Here is a 27573-nt window from a genome sequence, read left to right on the forward strand (position 1 = left end):
ACTCAAAATTGGCTTGATGGTAGGAAGCAGAGGGTGATGGTTGAAGGTTGCTTCTCGGACTGGAGGCCTGTGACTAGAGGTGTGCCACGGGTTGGTGCTGGGACCTTTGTTGTTTGTTATTTACATAAATGATCTGGATGTGAATGTCCCGGCCGAATGATTAGTAAATTTGCGATGATACAAATTAGGAGGTATTGTTGATAGCGGGGAAAGTTATCAAAAATTACAGAGGGGTCTTGATCAGATGGGGAAGTGGGCTGAGGATTGGCAAATACAATTGCAATACAATTCAATAAGTGTGAAGACTGCACTTTGGAAAGTCAAACCAAGGTAGGACCTATGTGGTAAATGGCCCCGAGAGGTGTTGTGGAACAGAGGGACCTAGGAGTACAAGTGCATAGTTCGTTGAGAGCGGCATCACAGGTGGATTGGGTGGCGAAGAAGGCATTTAGCATGCTGGCCTTAATCAGTTGAGGCACTGAGTATAGGAGTTGGGACATGATGTTACAGTTGTATAAGTCGTTGGTGAGGCTGCACTTGGAGTATCAGGCACAGTTTTGGTCACGCTGTTTATAGGAAAGACATAGTTAAACTGGAAAGTGTGCAAAGAAGATGTACAAGGATGTTGCCAGGATTAGTCGGCATGAGTTATAGTGAGAGGTTGGTCAAGCTAGGGCTTTATTTCTTGGAACATAGGAGAATGAGGGGTGACCTTATTGAGGTGTATAAAATCATGAGGGGCATAGATAGGATGAATGCATATAGTCTTTTTCCCAGGAATGGGGAACTGAAAATTAGAGCACGCAGGTTCAAGGTGAGAGGGGAAAGATTTAAGGAGGACCCGAGGGGCAACTTCTTCACGCAGAGAGTGGTGCGTATGTAGACTGGGCTGCGAGAGGTGGTGGTTGAGGTAGCTACGATAGCAACATTTGGAAAGGTACATGAATGGGAAGGGTTTAGAGGGATATGGACCAAATGCGGACAATTGGAATTAGCTGAGTAAGCACCACGGTCAGCATGAGCCGAAGGGTCTGTTTCCATACTGTATCACTCAATGACAGAAAAGGACTACCCTCACATATTTTCTCAATTATAACGCACCTCTTTCGATCCATTCATATGCTCCAAGCCTTTCACACCTGCAAGTTTAAGTCTACAGAACTAATGGATTTTCTTCAGCTTTGGAAAAAGCTACTCATTGTGCTTTTCTCCCCTATATCAGCTCCCCAGCAATATTCTAAGTTCAAATTTTCAACAAGACGCATTCAATCCTCTCCTATTTCACCACTCGTTTCATGACTTTCAGTTCAAGACCCGGGGGTGGCAGGAAGTGATTTCCTTTACTCAGGATCCATTCACCTTACTCGAAAAAACAAATTGTTTTTGATTACTTTGGCGGATTTATCGGAAAGGACAATGGTCAACTTCCCACCCCTTTCAGATTCTTAAAGATTTGTCACCACCTAGCATCATCCGCACATAATGTCGTATCATTTTATAATTCTTCCTTTTCTTTTCAGTTCTGTACTAGAACTGCTTTTTTCAAGGTCATAAATGCCTTTCTTTCAGAATCACTGTGGTACCTCATTCTTGTTCCCCTCAACCTTTGCGGAATTTAATCATTTTACATGCTCCAGTGTCATTTATCCATGGTATCACTATCACTTGATTCCACATGTATCCACACCAATGTAGTGAGCATATCTGTACCACTGACTTCTCAGCCAAGGCATCAAGAAAGGATGCTTTCACTTCTAAAACAATATTTGGCTCTACTGATGCCTTCAGCCAGGTCCTAACTCATAGAATCATAGAATCCCTGCAGTGTGGAAACAGGCCCTTCGGCCCAACAAGTCCACACCGACCCTTGGAGCATCCCACCCAGACCCATCCCCCTATAACCCACACACCCCTGAACACTACAGGCAACTTAGCATGGACAATCCACCTAGCCTGCACATCTTTGGACTGTGGGAGGAAACCGGAGCACCCGGAGGAAACCTATGGGGAGAATGTGAAAACTCTGCACTGACAATCGCCCGAGGCTGGAATCGAACCTGGGTCCCTGGCGCCGTGAGGCTGCAGTGCTAACCACTGAGCCACCGTGCCGCCCTCAAGACATGATGTCTTCAATACTCCGTGCTCACACCATGCATACACTGATCAATCATTCCATTCTTTATTTTCCCAAATTTTGCCATTGCATTATGTTTATAATCCTGAAATTCTTCCACAATTCCTTACAAAACCTCATTCTTCCCTTCTTTTGTAACTTTTGCCAATTTTAGACCATAATAAGACCATAATTCATAGGAGCAGAAATTAGGCCATTCAGCCCATCGAATCTGCTCTGTCATTCAACCATGGCTGATAAGTTCCTCAACCCCATTCTCCCGCTTTCTCCCCGTAATCCCTGATCCCCTTGATAATCAAGAACCTATCCATCTCAGTGTTAAATGTACTCAATGACCTGGCCTCCACAGCCTTCTGTGGCAGCAAATTCCATAGACGCACCACTCTGGCTGAAGAAGTTTCTCCTTATCTCAGTTCTGAAAGGTCTTCCCTTTACTCCAAGGCTGTGCCCTCAGGTCCTAGTCTCTCCTACCAATGGAAGCATCTTCCCAACATTTTAAATACTAGCACACCATCTTATTCTCCCAACTCTGGCATTCATTCAATTCTGCCTTCTATTTGACCCATAGCCAACTGGGGCCACTTCAAAATCGTCTCCTTAAAACCCTTTGTCTTGCAAATGGCTTAAAACACATCTTTGCTCAATTTGCCCAACCCTCAACAAATCACTGCTTGGTGCCTTTGACTCTAAGTGTAATAAATGTTGCAAAACATTTAAGAAACAAGACATAAATAAGTATATGGTGTCAGCAGACCGCTTAACAAAAGCTATCAACACATGGCATTTGTCATACCTGTGGTCCCTTTCACTACCAAAGTTGTAAGTGCTGGTTTGGCAGCAGAAACAGTTACTGGAGTGATCAGTCTGACTCCAGTAACTGGTGTTCCAGATAATGTTCGCAGGATAGTGCCAGGCTGTCCTGCAGCACCTTTCAGCAATACCTGGAGAGGGAGTTGGCAGAAAGAAAAGGCATTTAATTACATAAGCAGGCAAGAGCACATACAAAAACAACCCCATTTCTATGCTCAAAATCATGAAAAACAATAAGATGAAGCTCTTTCTGACTCATAATCCCATTTTCCAGGAACGTTGGCAGATTTGGCATCAAGGACCCTACTATAATCGAGTTATTTAGTGCCAATATCAGAAAAATGAGACATTTTCTTGCCAAATTTGTTAGGTGCATGGTTTCTGTTGGACTTATAAAGAAGAAAAAACAAAAGTTGACCATCGTGGCAAATATCAGAAACAACTTCCAATCTTTGAACTGATGGACGATTCAGGAAATTTCCAACCCACTTATTTCACATCAACATCTCCATAGCCCAACAGTGCAGACACCACAATGTTCAGGACTTTGTATCTCACCACCCTGCCATGTAGCCTTCACACTCTTAAGTACACACTAAGAATTTCTCCAAGCTTTCTCCAGTAATTAGAATATTCCATAACTTAGGCTAATTTCTACACAAAAGCCTCTCTTGTGCAGTTGGGCTTCTTTGCAAAAAAAAAAGCAGTTTTGTGCACTGCATATTTAAAAGTGCCTAACACAATGTGTTTGAGATTGTTATCCATACTTCTTTCCCTTTGGAGGAAATGGGCAAGGAAGGAATTCTTAAACAAAAAAAAAAAAAAAAAAAAAAAGATTCACTGCTGTCCACATCCTGTACTAACCTGGGTAAGTCCCTGTTGCCCCGTCTGCAGTTTGGGTACAGCAGTGATGAATTTTGTTGGTGTTCCAGTTCCAGAGGTCATTACTTTTGTGGTGATGATGGTAATTGGGGATTTCATACCAGGACTTCCTGTGACACCTGAAAGAGAAGGCACAGAAAATACAATGAAATTAACATCACTCACTACAGTCAGGCATAAATTCCTACTACATTACACTGCAATTGTATTTGTCTAGTTTAAACCATAGACGAATAAGACGGAAACTGAAGAAATTCAGCAGGTCTGGCAGCATCTACACTGAAAACGCAGAGTTACGGTTTAGAGTCCAGTGATCGTTCTTCAGAACGAAGGTGAAGAAGGGACACTGGACTAGAAACTCTAATTCTGATTTCTGTCTGCAGGTGCTGCTAGACCTGCCGACTTTCTCCAGCAACTTCTGTTTAGGTTTGCTGTGTAGTCATTTGTTGCTACGTAGGGAAGGTAGTACCTAATTTACATAGACCAAGAACCCACAAAAAACAAAACAAATAATTACCAGATAACCTGATTTAGCAACATTGGCTCGAGGAATAACTATTTGAACATCTATCAAATTATGTGTCAACCAGAAGAACAAATCTAGTTTGAAAGAAAACTTTCAGTTATTTTAACCCATACAATAAATAAGCAAATACTGCAACCTTGTTCAACTACCCCCAATCCTTGTCCCTCCATCCTCAAAAGCAATAATCAAAACAAGACAGGCTTGGTTTTCTTTTTAAAATTTTCCTCTCCCCATTGACTGGGTGATGTCAACTTTCTTGCCGTAGCACTATTTCCTGTACAAAACTGACTTCCACTTTCCGGAGGTGTTCCACATGGGGTCAGGTGTAATCCCTTATACTCCATGAAACTTGCCATCATTCAGGCAAGAGATTTGGCAGGTAATATATATTTGGCAACCTAACTACTTGCAGCTAAGTTCTGTCTCAGATACTTTCAAGGGCTGTCCCAAAAAGGTCTCACCTAGGTTTAGGTAAACATATTTTTGATGATTAAAATAAAAGATGATACAAATCAGTAGCATATGCCTCTCAAGTTAAAATCATGAGATGAGATCTCATTAGAAGCCTTCTTATGGGATACAGTTGAAACGTAACAGCCTATCTGGACTGAGTACAACACCAATGTGGGATAATACTAAAAGAAAGAAACTCAGAGTTTCCAAGAAAAAAAAACACTTGCTCACCAACCAAGTGACACTCTCATGAAAGACTGGCTGCTTAGCTTGTTCCCACCTCAAAGATTTAAAGGAAGATATGACAAAGTAGAATGTAGATTACAAAGTGCAAATTTTAGACTGAAAGTTTAAAAAGTGCACATTATTGGTGTAGTACACAGTATTACAACAGAAACAGACCAACTGAACCAATAGGGCGATGCCGGTGTTTTATACTTCACTGCTTTCAACGTATTTACTTTATTTTAGAACATAGAACAGTTCAGCACAGTACAGGCCCTTCGGCCCACAATGTTGTGCCAACCTATTATGCTGCTAAGATCAACTACCCTGCATACCTTACATTATATTATCATCCATGTGCCTATCCAAGAGTCGCTTAAATGTCTCTAATGTATCTCACTCCACTACCACTGCCGGCAGTGCATTCCACGTAGCCACCACTCTCTGTGTAAAGAGCCTACCTCTGACATCTCTCCTATACCTTCCTCCAATCACCTTAAAATTATGCCCCCTCGTAATAATCATTTCCGCCCTGGGACGAAGTCTCTGACTATCCACCCTATCTATGCCTCTCATCATCTTGTACACCTCTATCAAGTCACCTCTCATCCTTCTTCGCTCCAATGAGAAAAGTCCTAGCTCCCTCAACCTTTCCTCATAGGACCTGCCCTCCAGTCCAGGCAGCATCCTGATAAATCTCCTCTGCACCCTCTCTGAAGCTTCCACATCCTTCCTATAATGAGGCGACCAGAACTGAACACAATATTCCAAGTGTAGTCTAACCAGGATTTTGATAATAAGAAGAAAATGCTGTACACAGTACTCCAAACGTGGCCTCATCAATGCCACGTATAGCTGAAGCAGAATTAACTTTTGGATACAACTCCTGTCGCAATAAACAATAATATTCTATTAGTTATCCTAACTACTTATTGTATCTGCATACTAATCTTTTGCAATTCCTTATGCTCCCTTGTTTAGATTTCTTCTAAAGAAATGTTAGGAAAGCTTGATATTTAATAATTTGTTTTGTAGACATTAGTTTGCAGAATCTGGACAGTGAGTTGTTTTTTAAAAAATAAATCAAAAGGATAGTGAAACTTTATTTTAAAATAAGATATTGCTTGGTAGTCACAAATCAGCAGATAACTTAGTTCAATGGAGACCACCTGCCTAAGTTTACAACTGTCAAGACTTAGAGCTCTTGTGGTGGTGATAGCCTTTTCATATCTATGAGCCAGGAGGCCAGGTTCAAGTCCCACCTGCTCCAGTGGTGTAGAATAATAATTCTGAGCAAGTCGATTAAAAAATATCTACAGTCATCAGGTTCCAACTTCTGCTTTGGATATTGATCAGACTAGTTGGGGAGAAGCCAGCTCAAAGAACAAAAAGCTTCTCAGCTGTTCATCTGCTTCTTGAGAATGATCCCTATTATGGGTCCAGTGATGCGAAAGGCAGAACTTGGGGCAGAAATCACATGACCCAGTGCGAGCCCTACACTTGTGTCTTGCAGATGAACAGTAGATGGTCATTCACCAGATAGTGGTTCTGGCCAAATATTGTCAAGAAATATTAAGGACAGCCCACAAACTTCCTCAGGCAGAGTATGCAGAAATTCAGAAGTACCAAGTAAACACAAATCGAAATCTTAATTGCTCCTATGATGCTGCTTGGCCTGCTGTGTTCATCCAGCCCTGCACCTTGTTGTCTCAAAATTTTAATTAGTCTGGTCTTCACAGGAAGATGGTGCAGTTTTGTTAACTATGCCATGTGTGACAGATAGTGGGCAAACCACAACATACAATCAAAGAGGGACCTCTATTACCAAAGAAAGACAGAAAATGCTGGAGAGTCTCAGCACATGGGGCAGCATCAGTGGAGAAAGAAAGAGAACTAAATTTTCAAGTCTGATATGACTGTTTTCCAAGAGCAGGACCCTTACCAAAAACAGGGGCCCACAGGTATTCTCTGCTGTTATAGATACGCCGAGTTAGTTCCGAGAGAACATTCCCTTGACAGCAATCACCATTAAGGGAATGGTAACAAAGTTACTCAGTTCTTTGCTCAGTATGGATTACTGACAGACATCCAGTCGGACAAAGGTTCCAATTTTATGCTTAAACCTTGTCAGAAAATGATGAGTAATCTGGGCATAAAACAGTTAATGTTTTCAGCATACCATCCACAGACACAAGAGTTTTAGAACGGTACCATCAAATCATAAAAACAACGTTCAACAGTATGTTATTAATATCCCCAGGATTGAGATAAAGGACTGGAATTTCCTTTGTTTCCCACTTGAAAGTCACCTAATGAACCTACCAGTCGTTTTCCTTTTGAATAAGTTCATGGACATGAGATAAGATGATCCTCAAACTAATCAAAGAAAGGTCTTAGTACAGACAAACAAATCTTCCAATAGATTACATGCCCACGTTCAGAGAACAGCTTCTGGAAGTCTGAAAAGTGGGATCATGGAATCCCTACAGTGTGGAAAAAGGTCCTTTGACCCAACAAGTTCACACCGACTCTCAGAGCATTCCACCCAGACCCATCCCCCTTTAACCCCCCCTAATCTAGGCATCCCTTGAACACTACAGGCAATTTAGCGTGGCCAATCCACCTAACCTGCACATCTTTGAACTGTGGGAGGAAACCGGAGCACCCGGAGGAAACCCACGCAGACATGGGGAGAACGTGCAAACTCCACACAGACAGTCACCCAAGGGTGGAATTGAACCCGGGTCCCTGGCGCTGTGAGGCAGCAGTGCTAACCACTGAGCCACCGTGCCGCCACCGGCTCAGGAAATCTTTGAAGCTTCACAACCATGAAGAATTAGCGGATATGTATGCCTGAATATTTTAACCAGGTGATGCAGTTTTGTAGTAACCTTTGCAAGGTGAACCATTGAAAGCTCAGTTCAATGGTTCACATAAGGCAATTAAGAAGATTGGTTAAGCAAACAATTTGACTTATACTTTAGATTGCTGGAAAGAAACAGTCCGAATCATATCAATATGTTGAAAAATACCACCATTGGGAGGAGGATACGTACATGTGCCAGGTAGTAAAGATGGTCGGGGATGAAAGGCCAAGTGAAAATGAGATAGGAGGAGATCTGAACAATTTCCAGATTGATCCATCTACTATCCAGTAAGCTAACATTGAACTATTCAGGAGGTTAGACACCACACTTTTATATTTAGCTGAACAGAACAAGGACACCTAACAAGGGTGCTTGTATAGTACGATCTGCCTGCAAAGCAAGTAAGACAACACTTTTCACTGTACCTTGGTAAACGTGACAGTACTAAATCAAATCGAATTTAAAAAGGAATCTGCCGGCATTCCTACAGCTTTATCCATATATTATATGGATGCAGGGGAATCATCTCCTACAAAATAGTATCCTTATTATTTAGGTCTAAAGAAACATGCCTAGGTAGAAGTAGAAATCCAATATATGTTAGGAAACCACCTATTTGAACCCAATCAAAGAAGCTGGAGATGCCCAGTCATGTGTGTGCCTAATACCTGATAGCTCAACTAGATTCTGCAAAACTACAGAAAGGTCAATATACCAACAAAGACAATTTGCGATCCAATTCCTTGCTTGAAGCACTGCATTAATAAGTTGGCAGTGCCACATTTCTTACCAAAGTAGATTTGTTCAACGATACTGGCAGGTTCCTTTACACTTCAAGCTAAGGAGATATCAGCCCTTGTCACACTGAATGGTACTTTCCAATGCTGAATTATGTCATTCAGGCTTTAAAAAATGCCACAGCCATTTTCCAAAGGTTAATGATTTTAAATCGTAGCCTGCGTTCTTAACTGCATGGTTTACCTTCATGATATACTGGCATGCAGTGACTGTTAGAATAGCCACTTGAATCAATTAGAAACTCTATTTAGAAAGTTACAACCTGTTAGTGATAAATTTTGCCAAAATCGAGTTTGCAAAAGCAAGGATAACTGACTTAGGGCAAAGCAAGTGCTGTCAAGAACAGAGAAAGTACAAGTTTTGATGGAGTTCCCAGGCTTAAAGAGGAATTAGAATTTAATGTTTTTGGGCATGTGTTGTTTCTATTGCTGTCAATGGCATTTCATTTCCTGTAATGGCTACAACACTCCTCCACTCTCCCTTATCTGTTCTTGGGTTAGTAAATTTGCGGATGACACCAAAGTCGGTGGAGTTGTGGATAGTGCGGAAGGATGTTGCAGGTTACAGAGGGACATAGATAAGTTGCAGAGCTGGGCTGAGAGGTGGCAAATGGAGTTTAATGCGGAAAAGTGTGAGGTGATTCACTTTGGAAGGAGTAACAGGAATACAGAGTACTGGGCTAATGGTAAGATTCTTGGTAGTGTGGATGCGCAGAAAGATCTCGGTGTCCATGTGCATAGATCACTGAAAGTTGCCACCCAGGTTGATAGCGTTGTTAAGAAGGCGTACAGTATGTTAGGTTTTATTGGTAGAGGGATTGAGTTTCGGAGCCATGAGGTCATGTTGCAGCTGTACAAAACTCTGGTGCGGCCGCACTTGGAGTATCGCATACAGTTCTGGTCACTGCATTATAGGAACGATGTGGAAGCATTGGAAAGGGTGCAGAGGAGATTTACCAGGATGTTGCCTGGTATGGAGGGAAGGTCTTATGAGGAAAGGCTGAGGGTCTTGAGGCTGTTTTCGTTAGAGAGAAGAAGGTTAAGAGGTGACTTGATAGAGACATACAAGATGATCAGAGGATTAGATAGGGTGGACAGTGGGAGCCTTTTTCCTCGGATGGTGATGGCTAGCACGAGGGGACATAGCTTTAAATTGAGGGGTGATAGATATAGGACAGATATCAGAGGTAGGTTCTTTACTCAGAGAGTAGTAAGGGCGTGGAATGCCCTGCCTGCAAAAATAGTAGACTCGCCAACTTTAAGGGCATTTAAATGGTCATTGGATAAACATATGGATGATAATGGAATAGTTTAGGTTAGATGGGCTTCAGATTGGTTTCACAGGTCGGCGCAACATCGAGGGCCGAAGGGCCTGTACTGCGCTGTAATGTTCTATGTTCTATGTTCTATCCCCCCAAAAAAAAAGGGTGTTATGAAAACTTCATATTTAATCATTTTTGTGAACAAGAGTTTAAGGATCAAGGATACACAATTTTGTTTTTGAAAAAGGTGAACAAAAGGACACTAGAACATCTTTTTAAACCAGGCATTTCCTGGTAGGTGCACATCTTATGATAGCAGTTTTTCACCCTCAAAGAATCAAGACTAATTGGCCAAAATGCTTTTTTTGTTAATCTTTGCAGAAAGCAATCACTTTTGTCCCTTTACCTGGTGTGTGCATGTATGTACTTGTGCATGAGGTTTCTGATACTTAGAAGGGCAAACATATATATTTGTGCATTATAAACTGTGCACTAATCAGTTTAGCATCTTTAAGTCTAGCCCTTTTGGCCCGTTCAGTATTTTAAAAACCACCACCAGGTCACCTATCAATCTATTTTCTAGAGGGGAAAAACAAGAAATCCGATCTGTTGAATCTATTCCAAAAAGTTAAACCCTCTCAGAACTGGCACATGCTCCAATGCCATCTTCGTTTTTGTGATTATAGACACCACCGCCACTTAAAGTATTTTAAGCGTAGTCTAACCAAAGTTCTATACAATTGAACATAAATTCACTGCTTCTCAATTAAATTCCCATAGAAATTAATCCCCGTGCTTTGATGCATTTGTATTGCCTCATTAACCTGCACTGCTATTTCAATGATTTGCAAATCTGTTTCCCCAGATTGCTTTTCTTCTGTACACCATTTAAGCACTTGTTTTCCAAGAAGCAAGTGGCTTCCTCATTCCTCCTTTCAAATGCATCATCCCATAATTAGTTATAATAGACAGATCAGTGCTTTTCTCTGGTCTATACCCGTAGTTCCGGGCTGTGAAATAAGTGCAGACATAGGGATGGTTTTGAGAATGGTGGTCGCTGGTTTTGAAGAGGCAGGTGACACATTGCTGAGGCTGACGAAAGTCTGCTTAAGGCCCACATTTCCAGCCTGTGAGGTGGTGATGATGGTGGCAGGCTTCCCATCTGCTGAAGTAACAAGTTTCAAAATGGTAGCTCCTGGAGGCAGTTGACCTTTGGTCTGATGAATTCAAAAACAAACCCATTAGCTATATTGCAGAACAAACCCAACTACTCAATATAATTTGCAATCTGGACAAACATTCCTCTCAGAAGCCTGACAATGTGTATAAAGGATCTTTGTTTCAATTTTTTAAATCTCCTCCAACACACGAAACAGGTGTAAAAGTTAACTCCTGACAAAAAGTTTCACCATCTGCCAAAACACCCTAAAATTTTAATTGTTTGCAACTTATGCATTTAAGCAAACATGTTAGGAATTATTTAGGTTTCCTACACAAGCTTTACACTGCATAACTTGAGAATAATCTGGATAGGTCTATCAACATATTCGAAAGTGGAGTTTACATAATCTCTTTAGGAATCTCATACAAGTCAAAAGACCATTCAATTTTTTGTCACTGAATTGGCTCAGTGTTCATATTGCTTGAACTGCTGTTTTGTAACAAATTAAGTTTCCTGGATGTAAGGCAAGTTTCTTTCTGAAACAAACAGAAACGGATTACCTTCTGACGTGTGGTTGGAGCCAGTTGGCATACTAGCAGTTTGCCATTTCCACATCCAATTGGTCTATAAATCTCAGTGAAGAGAAATAAAGACGGCTGGGAAGCCAAGGGAACACATGGATTCTGTGATACCCAAGGCTAATGGAAAAGGCACACAAACGAAATACTCTTGACGTCTGAAGAGTTGTGGGTTGTAATTACTTCAGCAATGATTCAAGGGACATGCAAATCCACTTGTTTTAGTGCACCTTCACCATATGTTACCCACACAAAATTGATGGCGAGGAAAAGACCAGATGATCCATCAAGCTTGTTGTTTGTTTCACAAAAGTTGTTGCAACTCCCACGTCTAATATAAATAATAACGTTTTCCAGTAAAGGTGATTTTAAAAAAAGCCTAATGTTAACCTGTAGACCACAGCAACCATGTGTAGTGTAATGTAACGCTAACCTGGAAGATCTGCGTGAGTGGCCCAGTGGAGGCTGGGGCTGAGATGGTGGCCTGCTGCCCTGGTTTAGCCTGCAGAGTTAGCACTTTTCCCAGGTTGGAAATCTAGGATGAGAAGAGGAAAACTACAACATTAGTCAGATACTGGGGAAATCATTACATTAACCATCCAAAAGACACTTAATTGCAGTACAAATACCAAGTCTCACCTCCAGTGCTATTCATCCTTATGTTATTTTTCTTCGTAATTACCAATGTGAACTCCTTGTTTACCTGACCCTCCCTTGTTAAGCCACCACAAACTACATAAGTAATTTTACCTTTGTGAAATCTCTTGTCTAAATACTCACGTATTAAAATTTCTAAGTATAAATTCTGTCGCTCAATTCTAGGACTACTACTGTTGTGTAGTCACACGTACACTACCAGGTCACCATTACCATGTCAAAAAGCAAGATATTTTGTTTCCCAAGTGTGTGCAACATAATGTTTGCATTTGCTCCCTGGTTCCCTTATCCCCTGGGAGCAGAAAATCTTATTGGATTAAAAAGTGTCACTGGTACGAGTACCCAAGTAATAACAGTTCATACCACAAACAAGAAAAGTCAGTGACAACAGGCTATTCTACGGTGGACTGCATTACAGTGAAGTCAACAAATTGTCCCTCCTGCATTGCACAATGATTTGCTACATGAGTTAGAAGTAGGAATCCTGGATGCTCCATCAATCTAGCTGACCACATGAGAACCTCCACCACAATGTCACCAAGGATGAGTTAAATCTGGGAAGCTTTCCTGATCTTTTGCTTGGTTCATGCTGAGGAGTACACAGTTTCCACCTTGATCAAGGCAACGTTGCAATATATTTGTAATGTCATTGAATTAGCAATCCGGAGGCCCAGGCTAATACTAAGGAAAATGGGTTCAAATTGCACCATGGCAGCAGGTGACATTTAAGTTCAATTAATTAGATTTTGACTATGAAGCTAATCATAGCGATCATGACCATGAATCTACCATCAATTGTTGTAAAAAGCCATCTGGCTGTCTAAACATGTTTTGAAGGAAATTCACTGTCCTCACCTGACCTTTCTGCCTACGATGCCAGACAGCAATGTGGCTGACTCAAATTGCTCTCTCAAGTAATGTGGCAGGGCACTCAATTCAAGAGCAACTAGGGATGAGCAACAAATGCTGGTCTTGCCAGTGACACTCTCATTCCATGAAAGAAAATTAAAACAAAAGTGGAAGATTGATCTTCACCACTGGCTTTGACATTTCAGTCAAAATCCTAGAACTTCCTCTCTAACAGTACTGAACGCATACACCATATGGACTGCAATGGTTCAAGTTTACCACCACGTTCTCAAGGGTATTTATGGTAGGGCAAGAAATGTTGGGCGAGCCAGCAATTCCCACATTTCACGAATGTATAAGCAAATAAGCATTTCAAGAGGAATGACCATAATACAACGAGTTTTAAGCTACTCATGAATAGGGGTAACAGCAGTCCTCGCGTGAAGGTGTTAAACTGGGGGAAGACGAGCTACAACAATATTGGGCAGGAACAGGAGAATTTTGCTTGGAGGTGGGTGTTTGAGGGTAAATCTATATTGGACACGTGGGAGTGTTTCAAATGGCAGTTGATAAGAGTTCAGCAGCAGCTCATTCCTGCGAGAATGAAGGATAGGTATGGCAAGTTGTGTGAACCTTGGATGACCAGCGATGTTACTACCTTGGTCAGAAAGGAAAAGTAAGCATACGCAAGGTTTGAGAGGATCGGAACTGACAAAGCTCTTGAAATATAAGGAAAGTAGTAAAGAACTTAAACAAGGAATTAGAAGGGCCAACAAAAGGCATGAAAAGTCGTCAGCAAATAGGATTAAGGAGACTTCCAAGGCATTTTATACATATATAAAAAGCAAGAGGGTAGCCAGGGAAAGGGTTGGCCCACTGAAGGTCAAAAGAGGGATTCTATGTGTGGAGCCAGAAGTGATAGGTGAGGTCCTAAAGAATACTTTGTATCAATATTCACCAAAGAGAAGGAATTGGTGGAGGATGATCTGAGGGAAGGGAAGTGTCGAGTTTCTAAGCCCAGTTGTTATTAATAAGGAATAAAAGTGTTGTGCATCTTGAAGAGTATGAAGGTAGATAAGTCCTCAGGTCCTGATGGGATCTATCTCAGAATATTGAGGAATGCAAGAGAACAAATTGCTGGAGCACTGACAGACATCTGTGTATCCTCTTTAGCCACAGGTAAATTCCCAGAGGACTGGAGAATACCCAATGTTCTCCCACTATTTAAGGATAGCAGGGATAATTCTAGAAATCACAGGTCTGAGAGTCTCATATCAGCAGTTGGGAAATTATTGGAAAAGATTCTCAGGGACAAGACCTATATGCATTTAGAAGTGAATGGACTTATTAGCGATAGACAGCATGGTTTTGTGTAGGGGAGGTCGTGCCTCACTAACTTGATAAAGCTTTTTGAGGAGGATGAAAATGATTGACAAGGGAAAAGTAGTTGATGTTATCTACATGAACTTCAGTAAAGCCTCTGATAAGGTCCCTCATGACAGACTAGTACAAAAGGTGAAGTCACATGGTATCGGGGTGAGCTGGAAAGATGGATACAGAACTGGCGTAATCATAGGAGACAGAGGGTAAAGGTGGAAGGATGCTTTTCAGAATGGAGGGCTATGACTAGTGGTGTTCCACAGGAATCAGTGCTGGGACCTCTGCTGTTCATGATCTACATAAATGATTTGGAGGAAAATGTAGCTGGTCTAATTAGTAAGTTTGAGGATGATACAAAGATTGGAAGAGTTGCGGACAGTGAGGAGGATTGTCAGAGGATACAGCAGGATATATCTGTTGGGGGCATGGGCAGAAATTGGCAGATGGAGTTTAATCCATGCAAATGTGAGGTGATGCATTTTGGAAGGTCAAGTACAGGTGGAAATTATACAATGAATGGCTGAACCCTTAGGAGTATTGATATGCAGAGGGATCTGGGCATGCAGGTCCACAGATCACTGAAGGTGGCAGTTCAGGTACATAACATAGTTAAACAAAGCCTAGGGCATGCTTGCCTTCATTGGAAGGGGCATTGAGTACAAGGATAGACAAGTTATGCTGCAACTTCATAAAACTTTAGTTAGGCCACACTTGGAATATTGCATAGAGTTCTGGTCACCACACTACCAGAAGGATGTGAATGCTTTGGAGAGGGTACAGAAAAGGCTTACCAGGTACTGAGTGGGATGATCAGCCATGATCATATTAAATGGCAGGGCAGGCTCAAAAGGCCCAAAACGCCTACTTCTGTTCCCATTTTCTGTTTCTACAGAATATTATGTATATTTCTGGACGCTACACTTTAGGAAGGATGTGAATGCATTGGAAAAGAGGTTTACGAGAACATAACGGTACAGACACGACTGGCCAAATGGCACCACAACAGTTCTGCGCCTCGGGCAATGTATTAAAAATTAGGAAGCTCACAAAAAGGACACTTTAAAGCAACACAAAAATGGTTCAGAAATGATTTATGATGTTGCTGAGACTGGGGGCTTTGAGATAGAAGGAAAGGCTGGATAGACTGGGAAATTTTTTCTCCCACTGCAGCATATGAGGTTGGGGGGTGATCTTTGAGGTTTATAAGATCTTGAGGAGCATAGATAAAGCAAATAGCAAAGGTCTTTTCCCTAGGGTGAGGGAGTTCAAAGCTACAGGACATATTTTTAATGTGAGAGGAGGACGATTTAAAGGGGAGCCTAAGGTCAACTTTTTCACACAGAGAGTGGTTTTTATGTGGAATGAACTCCCAGATGAACTCTATGCCGTTATAGTTATGGTTACAATGTTAAAAGACATTTGGACAGGTACATCAATAAGGAAGTTCAAAAACATAGTTAGCCAAACACAGGCAAGTGCAACTAGTTTAGTTTGGGAAACTTGGCCAGGATGGATGAATTGAGCCATAGGGTCTGTTTCCATGCTGTATGACTCTATGGCTTTTCAACAGTTTGATTTTGAAATTTGTCATTTTAAAACGACTTGCCCTTTAGTAATATATGCTTTCAATTTATTTTTGGAGATGATCACCCTTTGCACATAATCCCATTTCTCACGAGTTTTGTGCCCAGAGATGAAAGTGACTGACTTCCTTATTGCAGCTAATTGGAGATACAGTCAGAATATATTTTCCTACAACAATTCACTCAAGCATCTCTTGAAGAGGAGGTTAAAGAACCTCAGACACTGCTTTTATTGCAGGGATGAGTTCAGAGGGGGAGAAGATCAGTCTTTTTCCCTACGATGAAATAGCCTGTTGACACTCAGGAAGTTGAATTATTAATAATGGCCATTTAAACGAGATGTAACACAGTCACTGTCACAGGTAAAACCAACAATAGTACAGTACTGTCTCTAGCTCTTATCACTATACATTGGAAGGATGAGAGGCTGCACAGGAAATTTTCAGCATGGCTCCAGGGATGCAGTATTTTATTTACAAGGTTAGGTTGGAGAAAATTGAGTTATTTTCCTTGGAGCCAAGGAGATTGCCAGGTGATTTGATAGAGGTCTACCATTTTACTATCAGATTCAGATAAGGTAGACAAAATTTGTACCCATCAGCTGATGTTACAAAGAATTGAATAGTCAGATTTATGGTTTTGGGCAAGAGATACAGGAGATGCGAGAGAAAGCTTTTCATGCAGTAAGCAGTAAAAACTGGGACAAAAACAGAAGTTGCTGGAAAAGCTCAGCAGATCTGGCAGCATTTGCGAAGAAAAAAAAATCAGAATTAATGTTTTGGGTCTGGTGACCTTTCCTCAGAAGGGTCTTCTCCAGTTCTGAGGAAGGGTCACTGGACCCAAAACATTAACACTGATTTTTTTCTGAGCTTTTCCAGCAACTTCTATTTTTGTTCCCGACTTACAGCATCCACAGTTCTTTCAGTTTTTATTTAGGTTGGGAACTCACACTGAAGACTCTGGAATTGGAGACAATTATTTCAAAAAGAAATTTGTTAGGCACTTGGGAGAAATAAACTTGCAGTGCTTTGGAGATAGAGCAGGGAAACGAGACTGATTGAATTCTTTCGCAGAGAGTTACCATGGACTTTATGGCATGAGACCCATCATGACTCTGAATGGTGATTTAAGGCAGTGGCTACACAACAGAATGCAAAAATGATACAGGTTAGAAAACAAAATAGTGTCTGATGTTTGGACAGATTGTAAGATCAGAAAACGCATTCAGCAACACAAAAACAGTCCCAATATGTAGCAACAGCACATATGTACGGACTAGTTTCAGAGGACTTTCAAAGCCTGTGAGAATACTGCTTTAAAAAAGAGTAAAGAGTCATTATTTAAAAAAACACAACAAAATATCTTATTCTCCTATCAATAACACAGAACATACCCAAACTTATTAATTATGATGCTGATAAAACAAACCGGAACACAATCTAATGTCGACATCCTTACCAATGTGCTTCCTCCTGCCATGGAAATAGGGCTCTTGACTAGTGTAATGGTTTTTGTGACTCCACCCACCACGGTGGTCACCACTTGTGCCTGCTGAGCCACAGTGACTGTTCCTGATTTGTGCACTGTGATAATGGGTCTAGCTGAAGCAGTAGAAGTGGCAGCATGAGTGGGTGTCACTAACTGGGCAGCAGCCGTCTTCAGCATTGAGGTTGCTGGTGTGTTGACCTGGAAAGCAGATGCAAATTCAGGTTGGGAGATAAACAGTGACATGAAGATATCATGTTCAAAGGATTTTTGATAACATACTGCGGCTATACCACCACGTCCAAAACACAGCCCAACAAACCCCCAAAGCAAAGCAATCAGGTCGTGATCATCCAGTGTAATACAAAACAATATGGACCTATAGATCCACGTTTGTTACCTGGGTTGTTCAAAGATTGGTGGACGTTCAAATTTATTTTACACATTCCACTCTCTGAACTGTGATATATATATATATATATAAACTGCAATACTGATTTTGGGTTGTGCAAAATTGTTGAGCGCAGGAAGACAACAGAAATGTGGCAGGTTAACATAACATGCCTAACTTTTCAAATGGCAGTACAATGAGACAAGATTGGGAATGCAGTGAGTGGGTGATAACATTGCAAGTTCAAGTATTCTACATAAATAGGGTGTGTATTCTTACCTTGGAGTTGTAAAAGTGCCTGTTTTAAACTCCACTAAGCACTCAATGCTTCAATTTTTTTGTTTTCTTTCTCCCATCCCCTAATTTTCAGGAAGTGGCCAGCACTAGTAAGATCAGCATTTATTGCCCTTCTCCAACAGGTCTTCTGAACTTGCACAGCCTGTGTGGTCCTCTGTGATAACATCCAGCTGGATATCGAGGCAGTGAGTTCCACTTTTTGGTATGTTTTATGGGAGCTCAAAATCCTCTCTCCTTGTGGGTGTCGCAAGTATCTTATTGGCCAGTATAAAGACAATAATGGCCATGGAAGCAGAATCTACATTCACTGTTAACCAGTCTGCGAATCCTACTTCACATAACCCTCCAAACAATGAGATACAAAAATGAGTTATTGACAATAGCTTTTGTAGAAATGACATACCATGACTGATGGAGTGGCTACCTTCACAGTGCTCGCCAGGGTACTGACTCCGGAAGCAATGGCCATTGTTTTTACCACTGTTGTGCTAGGATGAAGTCCAACTGAGGTAACCGCTGTGCTGGAAGGAATCTTCTGAGTAGCGGCAGCTGCTGCAGCTAAAGCTGCCATTCCACTCATCTGTGGACTGGAGGTGAGTGGCTGGGGGAAGAATGGTTAAAGTGAACGAAATGTAACGCTAACTTCCAACACAACACCAAACCTTCCCTCCACCTACAACAGAAAAAATGGGTAAAGAGGCAGGACTGACAACATCTTCTAAATCAAGTTTGCAAAGTCAAAGAAAAAATCTATTAGAAAGCTCTCCACTCCAATTGATAGAGGTCCTGGATGCAACTTCTGACTTCCCATGTTTCCCCTTTCTCTAAAGAGTGGAGGCAAAGTAGTATGGAGATAAAACAGAAACAAACAACAGGATGTGAATAAAGCTCTTGATCTATCAATGGACTCAGGAGATGAAATTTAATTCATTTTTCAGCAGCAGAGGGAGAGGCAACAGTGAGGACCAGGGGGCTGCCAGGAATATATTTGGGCAGCGGCTGAATCGGAGACACTAAACGTGTAGTGTCTCCCACCCGCCCTCCTCCTCTAACCAAAAAAAAAGGACTCTGTGGTGTGTTGGTAAGGTAAGGTTTTTATACTTTTTCTATTTCTTCTGTATTGTGTAATTGGTTAAAAATTTACTTTCTTTTTTTATTTATCTATTAATTGGTTATTTGAAAGGACCATAGCAGAGAAGTATTAGAAAGTATTTAACTCATAAATTGAGATAAAGTAATAAAGTAATTAACTAAATAGAGATGGCTGGGCAGGTGATGTGCAGTAGCTGTATGATGTGGGAGCTGGCTGATCCCATTGTGAACGGCAGTGACCACATCTGCAGCAAGTGTTGGTTGCTGGAAGAACTCCGGCTCAGAGTTGAAGATCTGGAATCTGAGCTTCAAACACTGCGGCACATCCGGGAGGGGGAGAGTTACCTGGATGCTTTGTTTCAGGAGGCGGTCACACCTGGTAGATTAAGTAATTCAAATTCAGTTAGTGATCAGGGACAACAGGGTGTGACTGCAAGTGAGGCAGGTAGGGGGATCCCGAGTTCAGGAGTGGAGGAGCCTCAGCTTTTGACCTTATCTAACAGGTATGAGATACTTGCTCCCTGTGTGGATGAGGAAAAGGGCTGCGGGGAAGATGAGCCAGCTGACTGCGGCATCATGGTGCAGAAGGCCATTCAAGAGGGGGCAGCAAAAAGACAAGTGGTAGTTATAGGGGATTCTATAGTTAGGGGGATAGATAGTATCCTTTGCAAGCCGGATCGGGAGTCCCGCATGGTGTGTTGCCTGCCTGGTGCCAGGGTGCAGGACATCTCTGACCGGCTTGAAAGGATATTGGAGCAGGAGGGGGAGGATCCAGTTGTTGTGGTCCACGTTGGGACTAACAACATAGGCAAGGCTAGGATGGAGGACCTGTTTGGGGATTATCAAGCACTAGGAACGAAATTAAGGAACAGGTCCTCGAGGGTCATAATCTCCGGATTACTGCCCGAGCCACGTGCAAATTGGCTTAGGGATAAGAAAATTAGGGAAGTAAACACGTGGCTAAGGGAGTGGTGTGGGAAAGAGGGGTTCCATTTCATGGGGCATTGGCATCAGTTTTGGAACCGGAGGGATCTGTACCAATGGGACGGTCTCCACCTGAACTGATCTGGAACCAGTATTCTTGCGAAAAGGATAAATAGGGTGGTCATTACGACTTTAAACTAGTGAGTTGGTGGGGGGGGGGGGGGGGGGGGGGAAGGGAAAGGGAAAACGACAACGACCGAGTATGATGGTAAATAAAAAGGTAAACAGCAGGTTAGCATGTGTGCAGGAGGGTTTAAGTTCAAGGCAGACTATGAAAGAAGCAAAAAGGAAGGATAACTCAGGAGATATTATTACAGATGTTGGAAATCATGAGGGTGAGAAAGCTAGCATAAAGGCACTTTACCTGAATGCTCGTAGCATTCGTAACAAGGTTGATGAGTTAACTGCACAAATCATCGCGAACGAATATGATTTGGTAGCCATTACAGAGACATGGTTACAGGATGGTCACGACTGGGAGTTAAATATCCAAAGGTACCAGCCTATTCGGAAGGACATACAGGAAGGTAAGGGAGGTGGTGTAGCTCTGAAATTCAAGGACGCCATCAGGGTGGTGCTGAGAGATGACATAGGCTCTAGAAGAATGAGGTTGAATCCATTTGGGTGGAAATTAGAAATTCTAAGAGGAAAAAGTCACTGATAGGCATAGTCTATAGGCCACCAAATAATAACATCACATTGGGGTGGGCAATAAACAAAGAAATAACTAATGCCTGTAAAAATGGTACGGCAATTATCATGGGGGATTTTAACCTACATGTAGATTGGTCAAACCAGCTCGGTCAGGGTAGCCTTGAGGAGGAGTTCGTTGAGTGTATCCGTGATAGTTTCCTTGAACAGTATGTAATGGAACCAACGAGGGAGCAAGCTATCCTAGATCTGGTCCTGTGTAATGAGACAGGAATAATTAATGACCTCATAGTTAGGGATCCTCTTGGAAGGAGTGATCACAGAATGGTTGAATTTACAATACAGGTGGAGAGTGTGAAGATAAAATCCAATACCAGGGTCCTGTGCTTGAACAAGGGGAACTACAATAGAATGAGGGAGGACTTGGCTAAAGTAGACTGGAAACAAAGATTTTATGGTGGGACAGTTGACGAGCAGTGGAGGACTTTCAAAGCAATCTTTCAAAGTGCTCAGCAAAAGTATATTCCAATGAAAAGGAAGGACTGTAAGAAAAGGGGTAATCTGCCATGGGTGTCTAAAGAAATAAGGGAGGCTATCAAATTGAAAAGAGAAGGCATACAAAGTGGCCAAAAACAGCATGAAACTAGAAGATTGGGAAAACTTTAAAGGTCAACAGAAAGCCACAAAAAGAGCTATAAAGAAAAGTAAGATAGAACATGAGAAAAAACTAGCACAGAATAAAAAGACAGATAGCAAAAGTTTCTACAAATATATAAAACGAGAAAAAGAGTGGCTAAAGTAAACGTTGGCCCTTTAGAGCATGAGAAGGGGAATTTAGTTATGGGATATGATGAAATGGCCGAGGCATTGAACAGGTATTTTGTATCGGTCTTCACAGTGGAGGACACTAATAACATGCCAGTAATTGACAAAGAGACGAAGGTAGGTGAGGACCTGGAAACAATCATTATTACGGAAGAGGTAGTGTTGGGCAAGCTAATGGAGCTAAGGATTGATAAGTCTCCTGGCCCTGATGGAATGCATCCCAGGGTACTAAAAGAGATGGCGGGAGAAATAGCAGGTGCACTGGCGGTAATTTTCCAAAATTTGCTGGACTCTGGGGCAGTCCCAGCAGATTGGAAAACAGCAAATGTGACGCCACTGGTTAAAAAGAGAAGTAGACAAAAGATGGGGAATTACAGACCGGTTAGCTTAACCTCTGTAGTGGGGAAGATGCTGGAGTCTATTATCAAGGAAGAAATAGCAAGGCATCTTGATAGAAATTGTCCCGTTGGGCAGACGCAGCATGGGTTCATGAAGGGCAGGTCATGCTGGACAAATCTTTTGGAATTCTATGAAGACATTACGAGCGAGGTGGACAATGGGGACCCAGTGGATGTGGTGTACCTAGATTTCCAAAAAGCCTTCCGACAATGTGCCGCACAAGAGGCTACTGCATAAGATAAGGATGCATGGCATTAAGGGTAAAGTATTAGCATGGATAGAGGATTGGTTGACTAACAGGAAGCAAAGAGTGGGGATAAATGAGTGCTATTCTAGCTGGCAGTCAGTGACTAGTGGTGTGCCTCAGGGATCGGTGTTGCGACCACAATTATTTACAATTTATATAGATGATTTGGAGTTGGGGACCACGTGTAGGGTGTCAAAGTTTGCAGATGACACTAAGATGAGTGGCAGAGCAAAGTGTGCAGAGGACTGTGAAACTTTGCAGAGGAACATAGAGACATTGAGTGAGTGGGCAAAGGTCTGGCAGATGGAATACAATGTAAATAAACGTGAAGTCATACATTTTGGTAGGAGTAATAGTAAAAAGGATTATTACTTGAATGGTAAAAAGTTGCAGCATGCTGCTATGCAGAGGGACCTGGGTGTCCTTGTGCATGAATCACAGAAGGTAGGTCTGCAGGTACAACAAGTAATTAGGAAGGCAAATGGAATTTTGTCCTTCATTGCTAAACGGATTGAAATTAAAAGCAGAGAGGTTATGTTGCTGGTGAGGCCACACCTGGAGTACTGTGTGCAGTTTTGGTCTCCTTACTTGAGAAAGGATGTACTAGCACTGGAGGAGGTGCAAAGGAGGTTCACTAGGTTGATTCCGGAGTTAAGGGGGTTGGCTTATGAGGAGAGACTGAGTAAATTGGGATTATATTCATTGGAATTCAGAAGATTGAGGGGGGATCTTATAGAAACATATTAAATTATGAAGGGAATAGATAAGATAGAAGTAGAGAGGATGTTTTCACTGGCAGGTGAAGCTAAGACAAGAGGACATCGCCTCAAGATTACAGGGAGCAGATTTAGGACTGAATTGAGAAGGAATTTCTTCACCTAGAGGGTTGTTAATCTATGGAATTCCTTGTCCAGTGAAGTAGTCGACACTACTTCAGTAAACGTTTTTAAAAAAAAGGTACTTTTTTTTGAACAATAAAGGAATTGAGAGATACGGTGAGAACGCGGGTAAGTGGATCTGAGTCCACAAAAAGATCAGCCATGATCTTATTGAATGGCGGAGCAGGCTCGAAGGGCCAGACGGCCTACACCTGCTCCTAGTTCTTATGTTCTAACAGAAAACAGCAAACAGATTTATTTGAACAAGAAGGACAAAGAGAGGTGATAGAAACTAAATGGAATTTAGGCAGAGATCAGAAGGTGCACTTACGGAGGTCTCTGACGGTGGCAGAATATATTGCAAATGCGTTTTGGGTTTAAGATTTTTGAGATGCCTGAATTTTTAAATTAAGCATATAATACAAAAGCAAAGAACCTATGCTAAACATGGTGGGTCGAAGGGCCTGTTCCTGTGCTGTACTGTACTGTTCCATCTATAAGCAATGGTTAGCAACCAGCTGGAGTATTGTCATCAATGCTGGGCACCAAACTTCAGGAAGAAGCTGTACAGCTGAGCAATAGTTATCCAGTCCATTCTCACTTTCCAGGTTAAGGCACATCATCTTGGAAACTTCTTCTGTAAACTCTCTATTGCAATTTTAAAAATTAAATTATGGATACTGGTGTTTTGAATGGAACAGTATATATTGCCCACCCCTAACTTCTCTGGAGGTGGTGGCAAGATGCCTTTTTAAACCACACAGTCCGTGTGGTGCAGGTACAGCCACAGTACTGTTTGGAAGGGATTTCCAAGATTTTGGCCAAATGACCCAATGTTGTGGAAAGTGGGATCTGTTGCAACAGAATTCCATAGGGGAGGGCATTGCAAGATTTTGACCTAGCAACACTGAAGGAATGCTGATATGTTTCCAAGTAAGGAGGTGAGTTGCTTGGAGGGGAAACCTGGAAGTGGCAGCATTCCCATATATTTGTCGCCCTTGTCCTTCTAGTCCGTAGTGGTCATGGATTTGGAAGTTGCTGTCTAAGAAACCTTAGTGAATTTCTGGTAGTGCACCTTGTAGATGATACACACTTCTGCTACTTAATTACAATTGCCACTTCTCTACCCTGCTTAGCAGTCCATTAATATTTTCCTGCAGTCTTCAGCCTTTTCCTCCCAACTCTTAGTATCAAAGCCAAATTTCTATCTGCAAGCTTTTTAAAAATCATAACCCCTCCATAAGTCAAATGTATACCAGGAACAATGTGGAATGCAGTACCAAACTCCACCTACCAAGGATCCATGTAAACTCCAGCAAGTCACTGCCCTCAAAATTCTAAGATAGTAAGAACTGCAGATGCTGGAGTCAGAGATAACACAATATGGAGCTGAAGGAACACAGCAGGCCAGGCAGCATCAGAGGAGCAGGAAAGTTAACACAAGATAAGCTGTAGTACCTGGTTTGCTTGAGTATGTGTTGAAGAGTTTCAGGGCTGAAGAGATTACTAGAGGGTTGCAGTGGGAGAGATCCCGACCTGAAACTTCAACTTTCCTGCTCCTCTGATGTTGCCTGGCCTGCTGTGTTCCTCCAGTTCCACACTGTTTTAGCCCTCAACATTCCTTCTTGTTACCTCTTCAGAAAATTCAACCAGTTCTTTAAACAGGAATGGTTAAAGGATATTTGATAGAAGTTGAAAAATAAATTATGAATCTCATGGAGTAAATAATGAGAACCAGTTTCCAGTAGCAGAAAATATGGAAACCAGATGGCAATTGGCAAAAGACCAGAGAAGATACAAAGAAAAACACATGGTGAATGCAGTACATGAAAAAGTTGGTGGAAACAGATTCAACAAAATTTAAAAGGGATAAATACCCAAAGGGAAGAAATTTGTAGACCTATGGGGAGAGGGAACAGAAATGGGATTAATTGGCAGCTCTTTCAAGAGAACTGGCACAGGCATCATAGGAGTTTCAGCTCGTTACGTAGTTCAGAAGGTCATTACAGCTGGGGAGACAGTGTTGGGCAATGTAACTGGAATAGTAATCCAGGGTCCCAGGTTAAGACTCTGGAGAAATGGGTTCAAATCATACCACAGAAGGAATTTAAGTTCAATTAATTAATAAAACCTGGAACTGAAGCTACTCTCAGTAATGGTGGCCACGATGGTACAAATCCGAGAAGCATTATGAACTGCAGGGATGATAGAGTAGAATTTCAGAAGAACAGAGAAGTTGGAGATAGTAGGAACAGCCGATAACAAGGTGTGGAGCTGGATGAACACAGCAGGCCAGGCAGCAACAGAGGAGCAGGAAAGCTGACGTTTCAGGTTTGGACCCTTCTTCAGAAATGGGGGAGGGGGAAGGGGGCTCTGAAATAAATAGAGAGAGGGGGAGGCAATGATAGAAGGTGGATAGGAGGAGCAGATAGATGGAGAGAAGACAGACAGGTCAAGGAGGCAGGGATGAAGCCAGTGCAGGCGAATGTCGGTAGGGAGTTGGGATGGGGGTTGGTCAGTGAGGAGGGAGGGGCAGGTAGGTGGGAGGGAAGACAGACAGGTCAAGGAGGCAGGAACGAGAGGGGCTGGTCTTGGGATGAGGTCGGGAGTGGGGAGATTTTGAAGCTTGTAAAGTCCACGTTGAGACCATTGGACGGCAGGGTTCCCAGGCAGAATATGAAGTGCTGCTCCTCCAGTCTACAGGTGGCACCGGTGTGGCACTGGAAGAGGCCCAGGACGGACATGTCGTCCAAGGAGTGGGAGGGGGAGTTGAAGTGGTTTGCGACTGGAAGGTGTTGTTGTTTGCCACAAACCGAGCATAGGTGCTCCACAAAGCGGTCTCCAAGCCTCCGCTTGGTTTCCCTGACATAGAGGAGGCCACATTGGGAACAGCAGATACAATATACCACATTAGCAGATGTGCAGGTGAACATCTGTTTAATGGGGAAAGTTTTCTTGGGGCCTGGGATGGATGAGAGGGGGGAGGTGTAGGGACAGGTGTAGCACTTCCTGCGGTTGCAGGGAAAAGTGCCGGGGGTGGTAGGGCTAGTGGGGAGTATGGAGCAGACGAGGGAGTCGCGGAGAGCGCGGTCTCTCCAGAAGGCAGATAAGGGTGGGGAGGGAAATATATCCTTGGTAGTGGGGTGATATTGCAGGTGGCGGAAGTGGCGGAGAATGATGCATTGAATCCGGAGGTTGATGGGGTGATACGCGAGAACAAGGGGAATTCTGTCTTTGCTGTTATTGCGGGGAGGGGGTGTGAGGACTGAGGTGCGGGAAACGCAAGAGATGCGGTCGAGGGCGTTTTCGACCACTGTGGAGGGGAAATTGCAGTCCTTGAAAAACGAGAACATCTGGGATGTCCGGGAGTGGAATGCCTCATCTTGGGAACAGGTGCGGCAGAGGCAAAGGAATTGGGAATAGGGGATAGCATTCTTGCAGGAAGGTGGGTGAGAGGAGGTGTAGTCTAGGTAGCTGTGGGAGTCGGTGGGCTTGAAATAGATATCAGTTTCCAGGTGGTTACCAGAGATGGAGACAGAGGTCCAGGAAGGAGAGAGAGGTATCAGAGATGGTCCAGGTGAACTTAAGGTTGGGGTGGAAGGTGTTAGTAAAGCAGATGAACTGTTCGAGCTCCTCATGGGAGCATGAGGCGGCGCTGATACAGTCATCGATGTAACGGAGGAAGAGGTGTGGGATAGTGCCAGTGTAACTGCGGAAGAGGGACTGTTCCACGTGTCCTTCCAAAAGAAGCAGGCATAGCTTGGGCCCATGCAGGTACCCATGGCCACCCCCTAGTAGGAACTGGGAGGAGTTGAAGAAGTCGTTAAGGGTAAAGACGAGTTCGGTTAGGCGGATAAGGGTGTCGGTGGAGGGGGAACTGGTCGGGTCTGTGGGAGAGGAAGAAGCGGAGGGCTTTTAGGCCATCTGCATGGGGAATGCAAGTATATAGGGACTGGGCGTGCATGGTGAAGATGAGGTGTTGACGGCCAGGGAATCGGAGGTTTTGGAGGAGGTGGAGGGTGTGGGTGGTGTCACAGATGTAGGTGGGGAGTTCCTGGACCAGGGGGGAGAAAATGGAGTCGAGATAAGTGGAGATAAGTTCGGTGGGGCAGACAGAGACACAGAGACACAGAGACACAGAGACACAGAGACACAGAGA

At 42.7% G+C, this 27573-nt stretch overlaps 1 protein-coding gene across 1 annotated transcript in view; it reads right to left on the reverse strand.

The window, feature by feature from the left end:
* The window catches only part of LOC109917918 (host cell factor 1-like), a 95896-nt gene that overhangs the window by 28022 nt on the left and 40301 nt on the right, over positions 1-27573 (reverse strand). Inside the window, exons 10-15 of the mRNA XM_048606667.1 lie at positions 18742-18939; positions 17624-17851; positions 12130-12231; positions 10954-11173; positions 3809-3945; positions 2928-3075 (exon numbers count right to left, since the gene is read on the reverse strand). Of these exons, the coding sequence (XP_048462624.1) occupies positions 2928-3075; positions 3809-3945; positions 10954-11173; positions 12130-12231; positions 17624-17851; positions 18742-18939 (1033 nt within the window). The remainder of the gene's footprint in view (positions 1-2927; positions 3076-3808; positions 3946-10953; positions 11174-12129; positions 12232-17623; positions 17852-18741; positions 18940-27573) is intronic.

The sequence above is a fragment of the Rhincodon typus genome, chromosome 16 (genome assembly GCF_021869965.1).
Source record: "Rhincodon typus isolate 14 chromosome 16, sRhiTyp1.1, whole genome shotgun sequence".
Classification (NCBI taxonomy): domain Eukaryota; kingdom Metazoa; phylum Chordata; class Chondrichthyes; order Orectolobiformes; family Rhincodontidae; genus Rhincodon; species Rhincodon typus.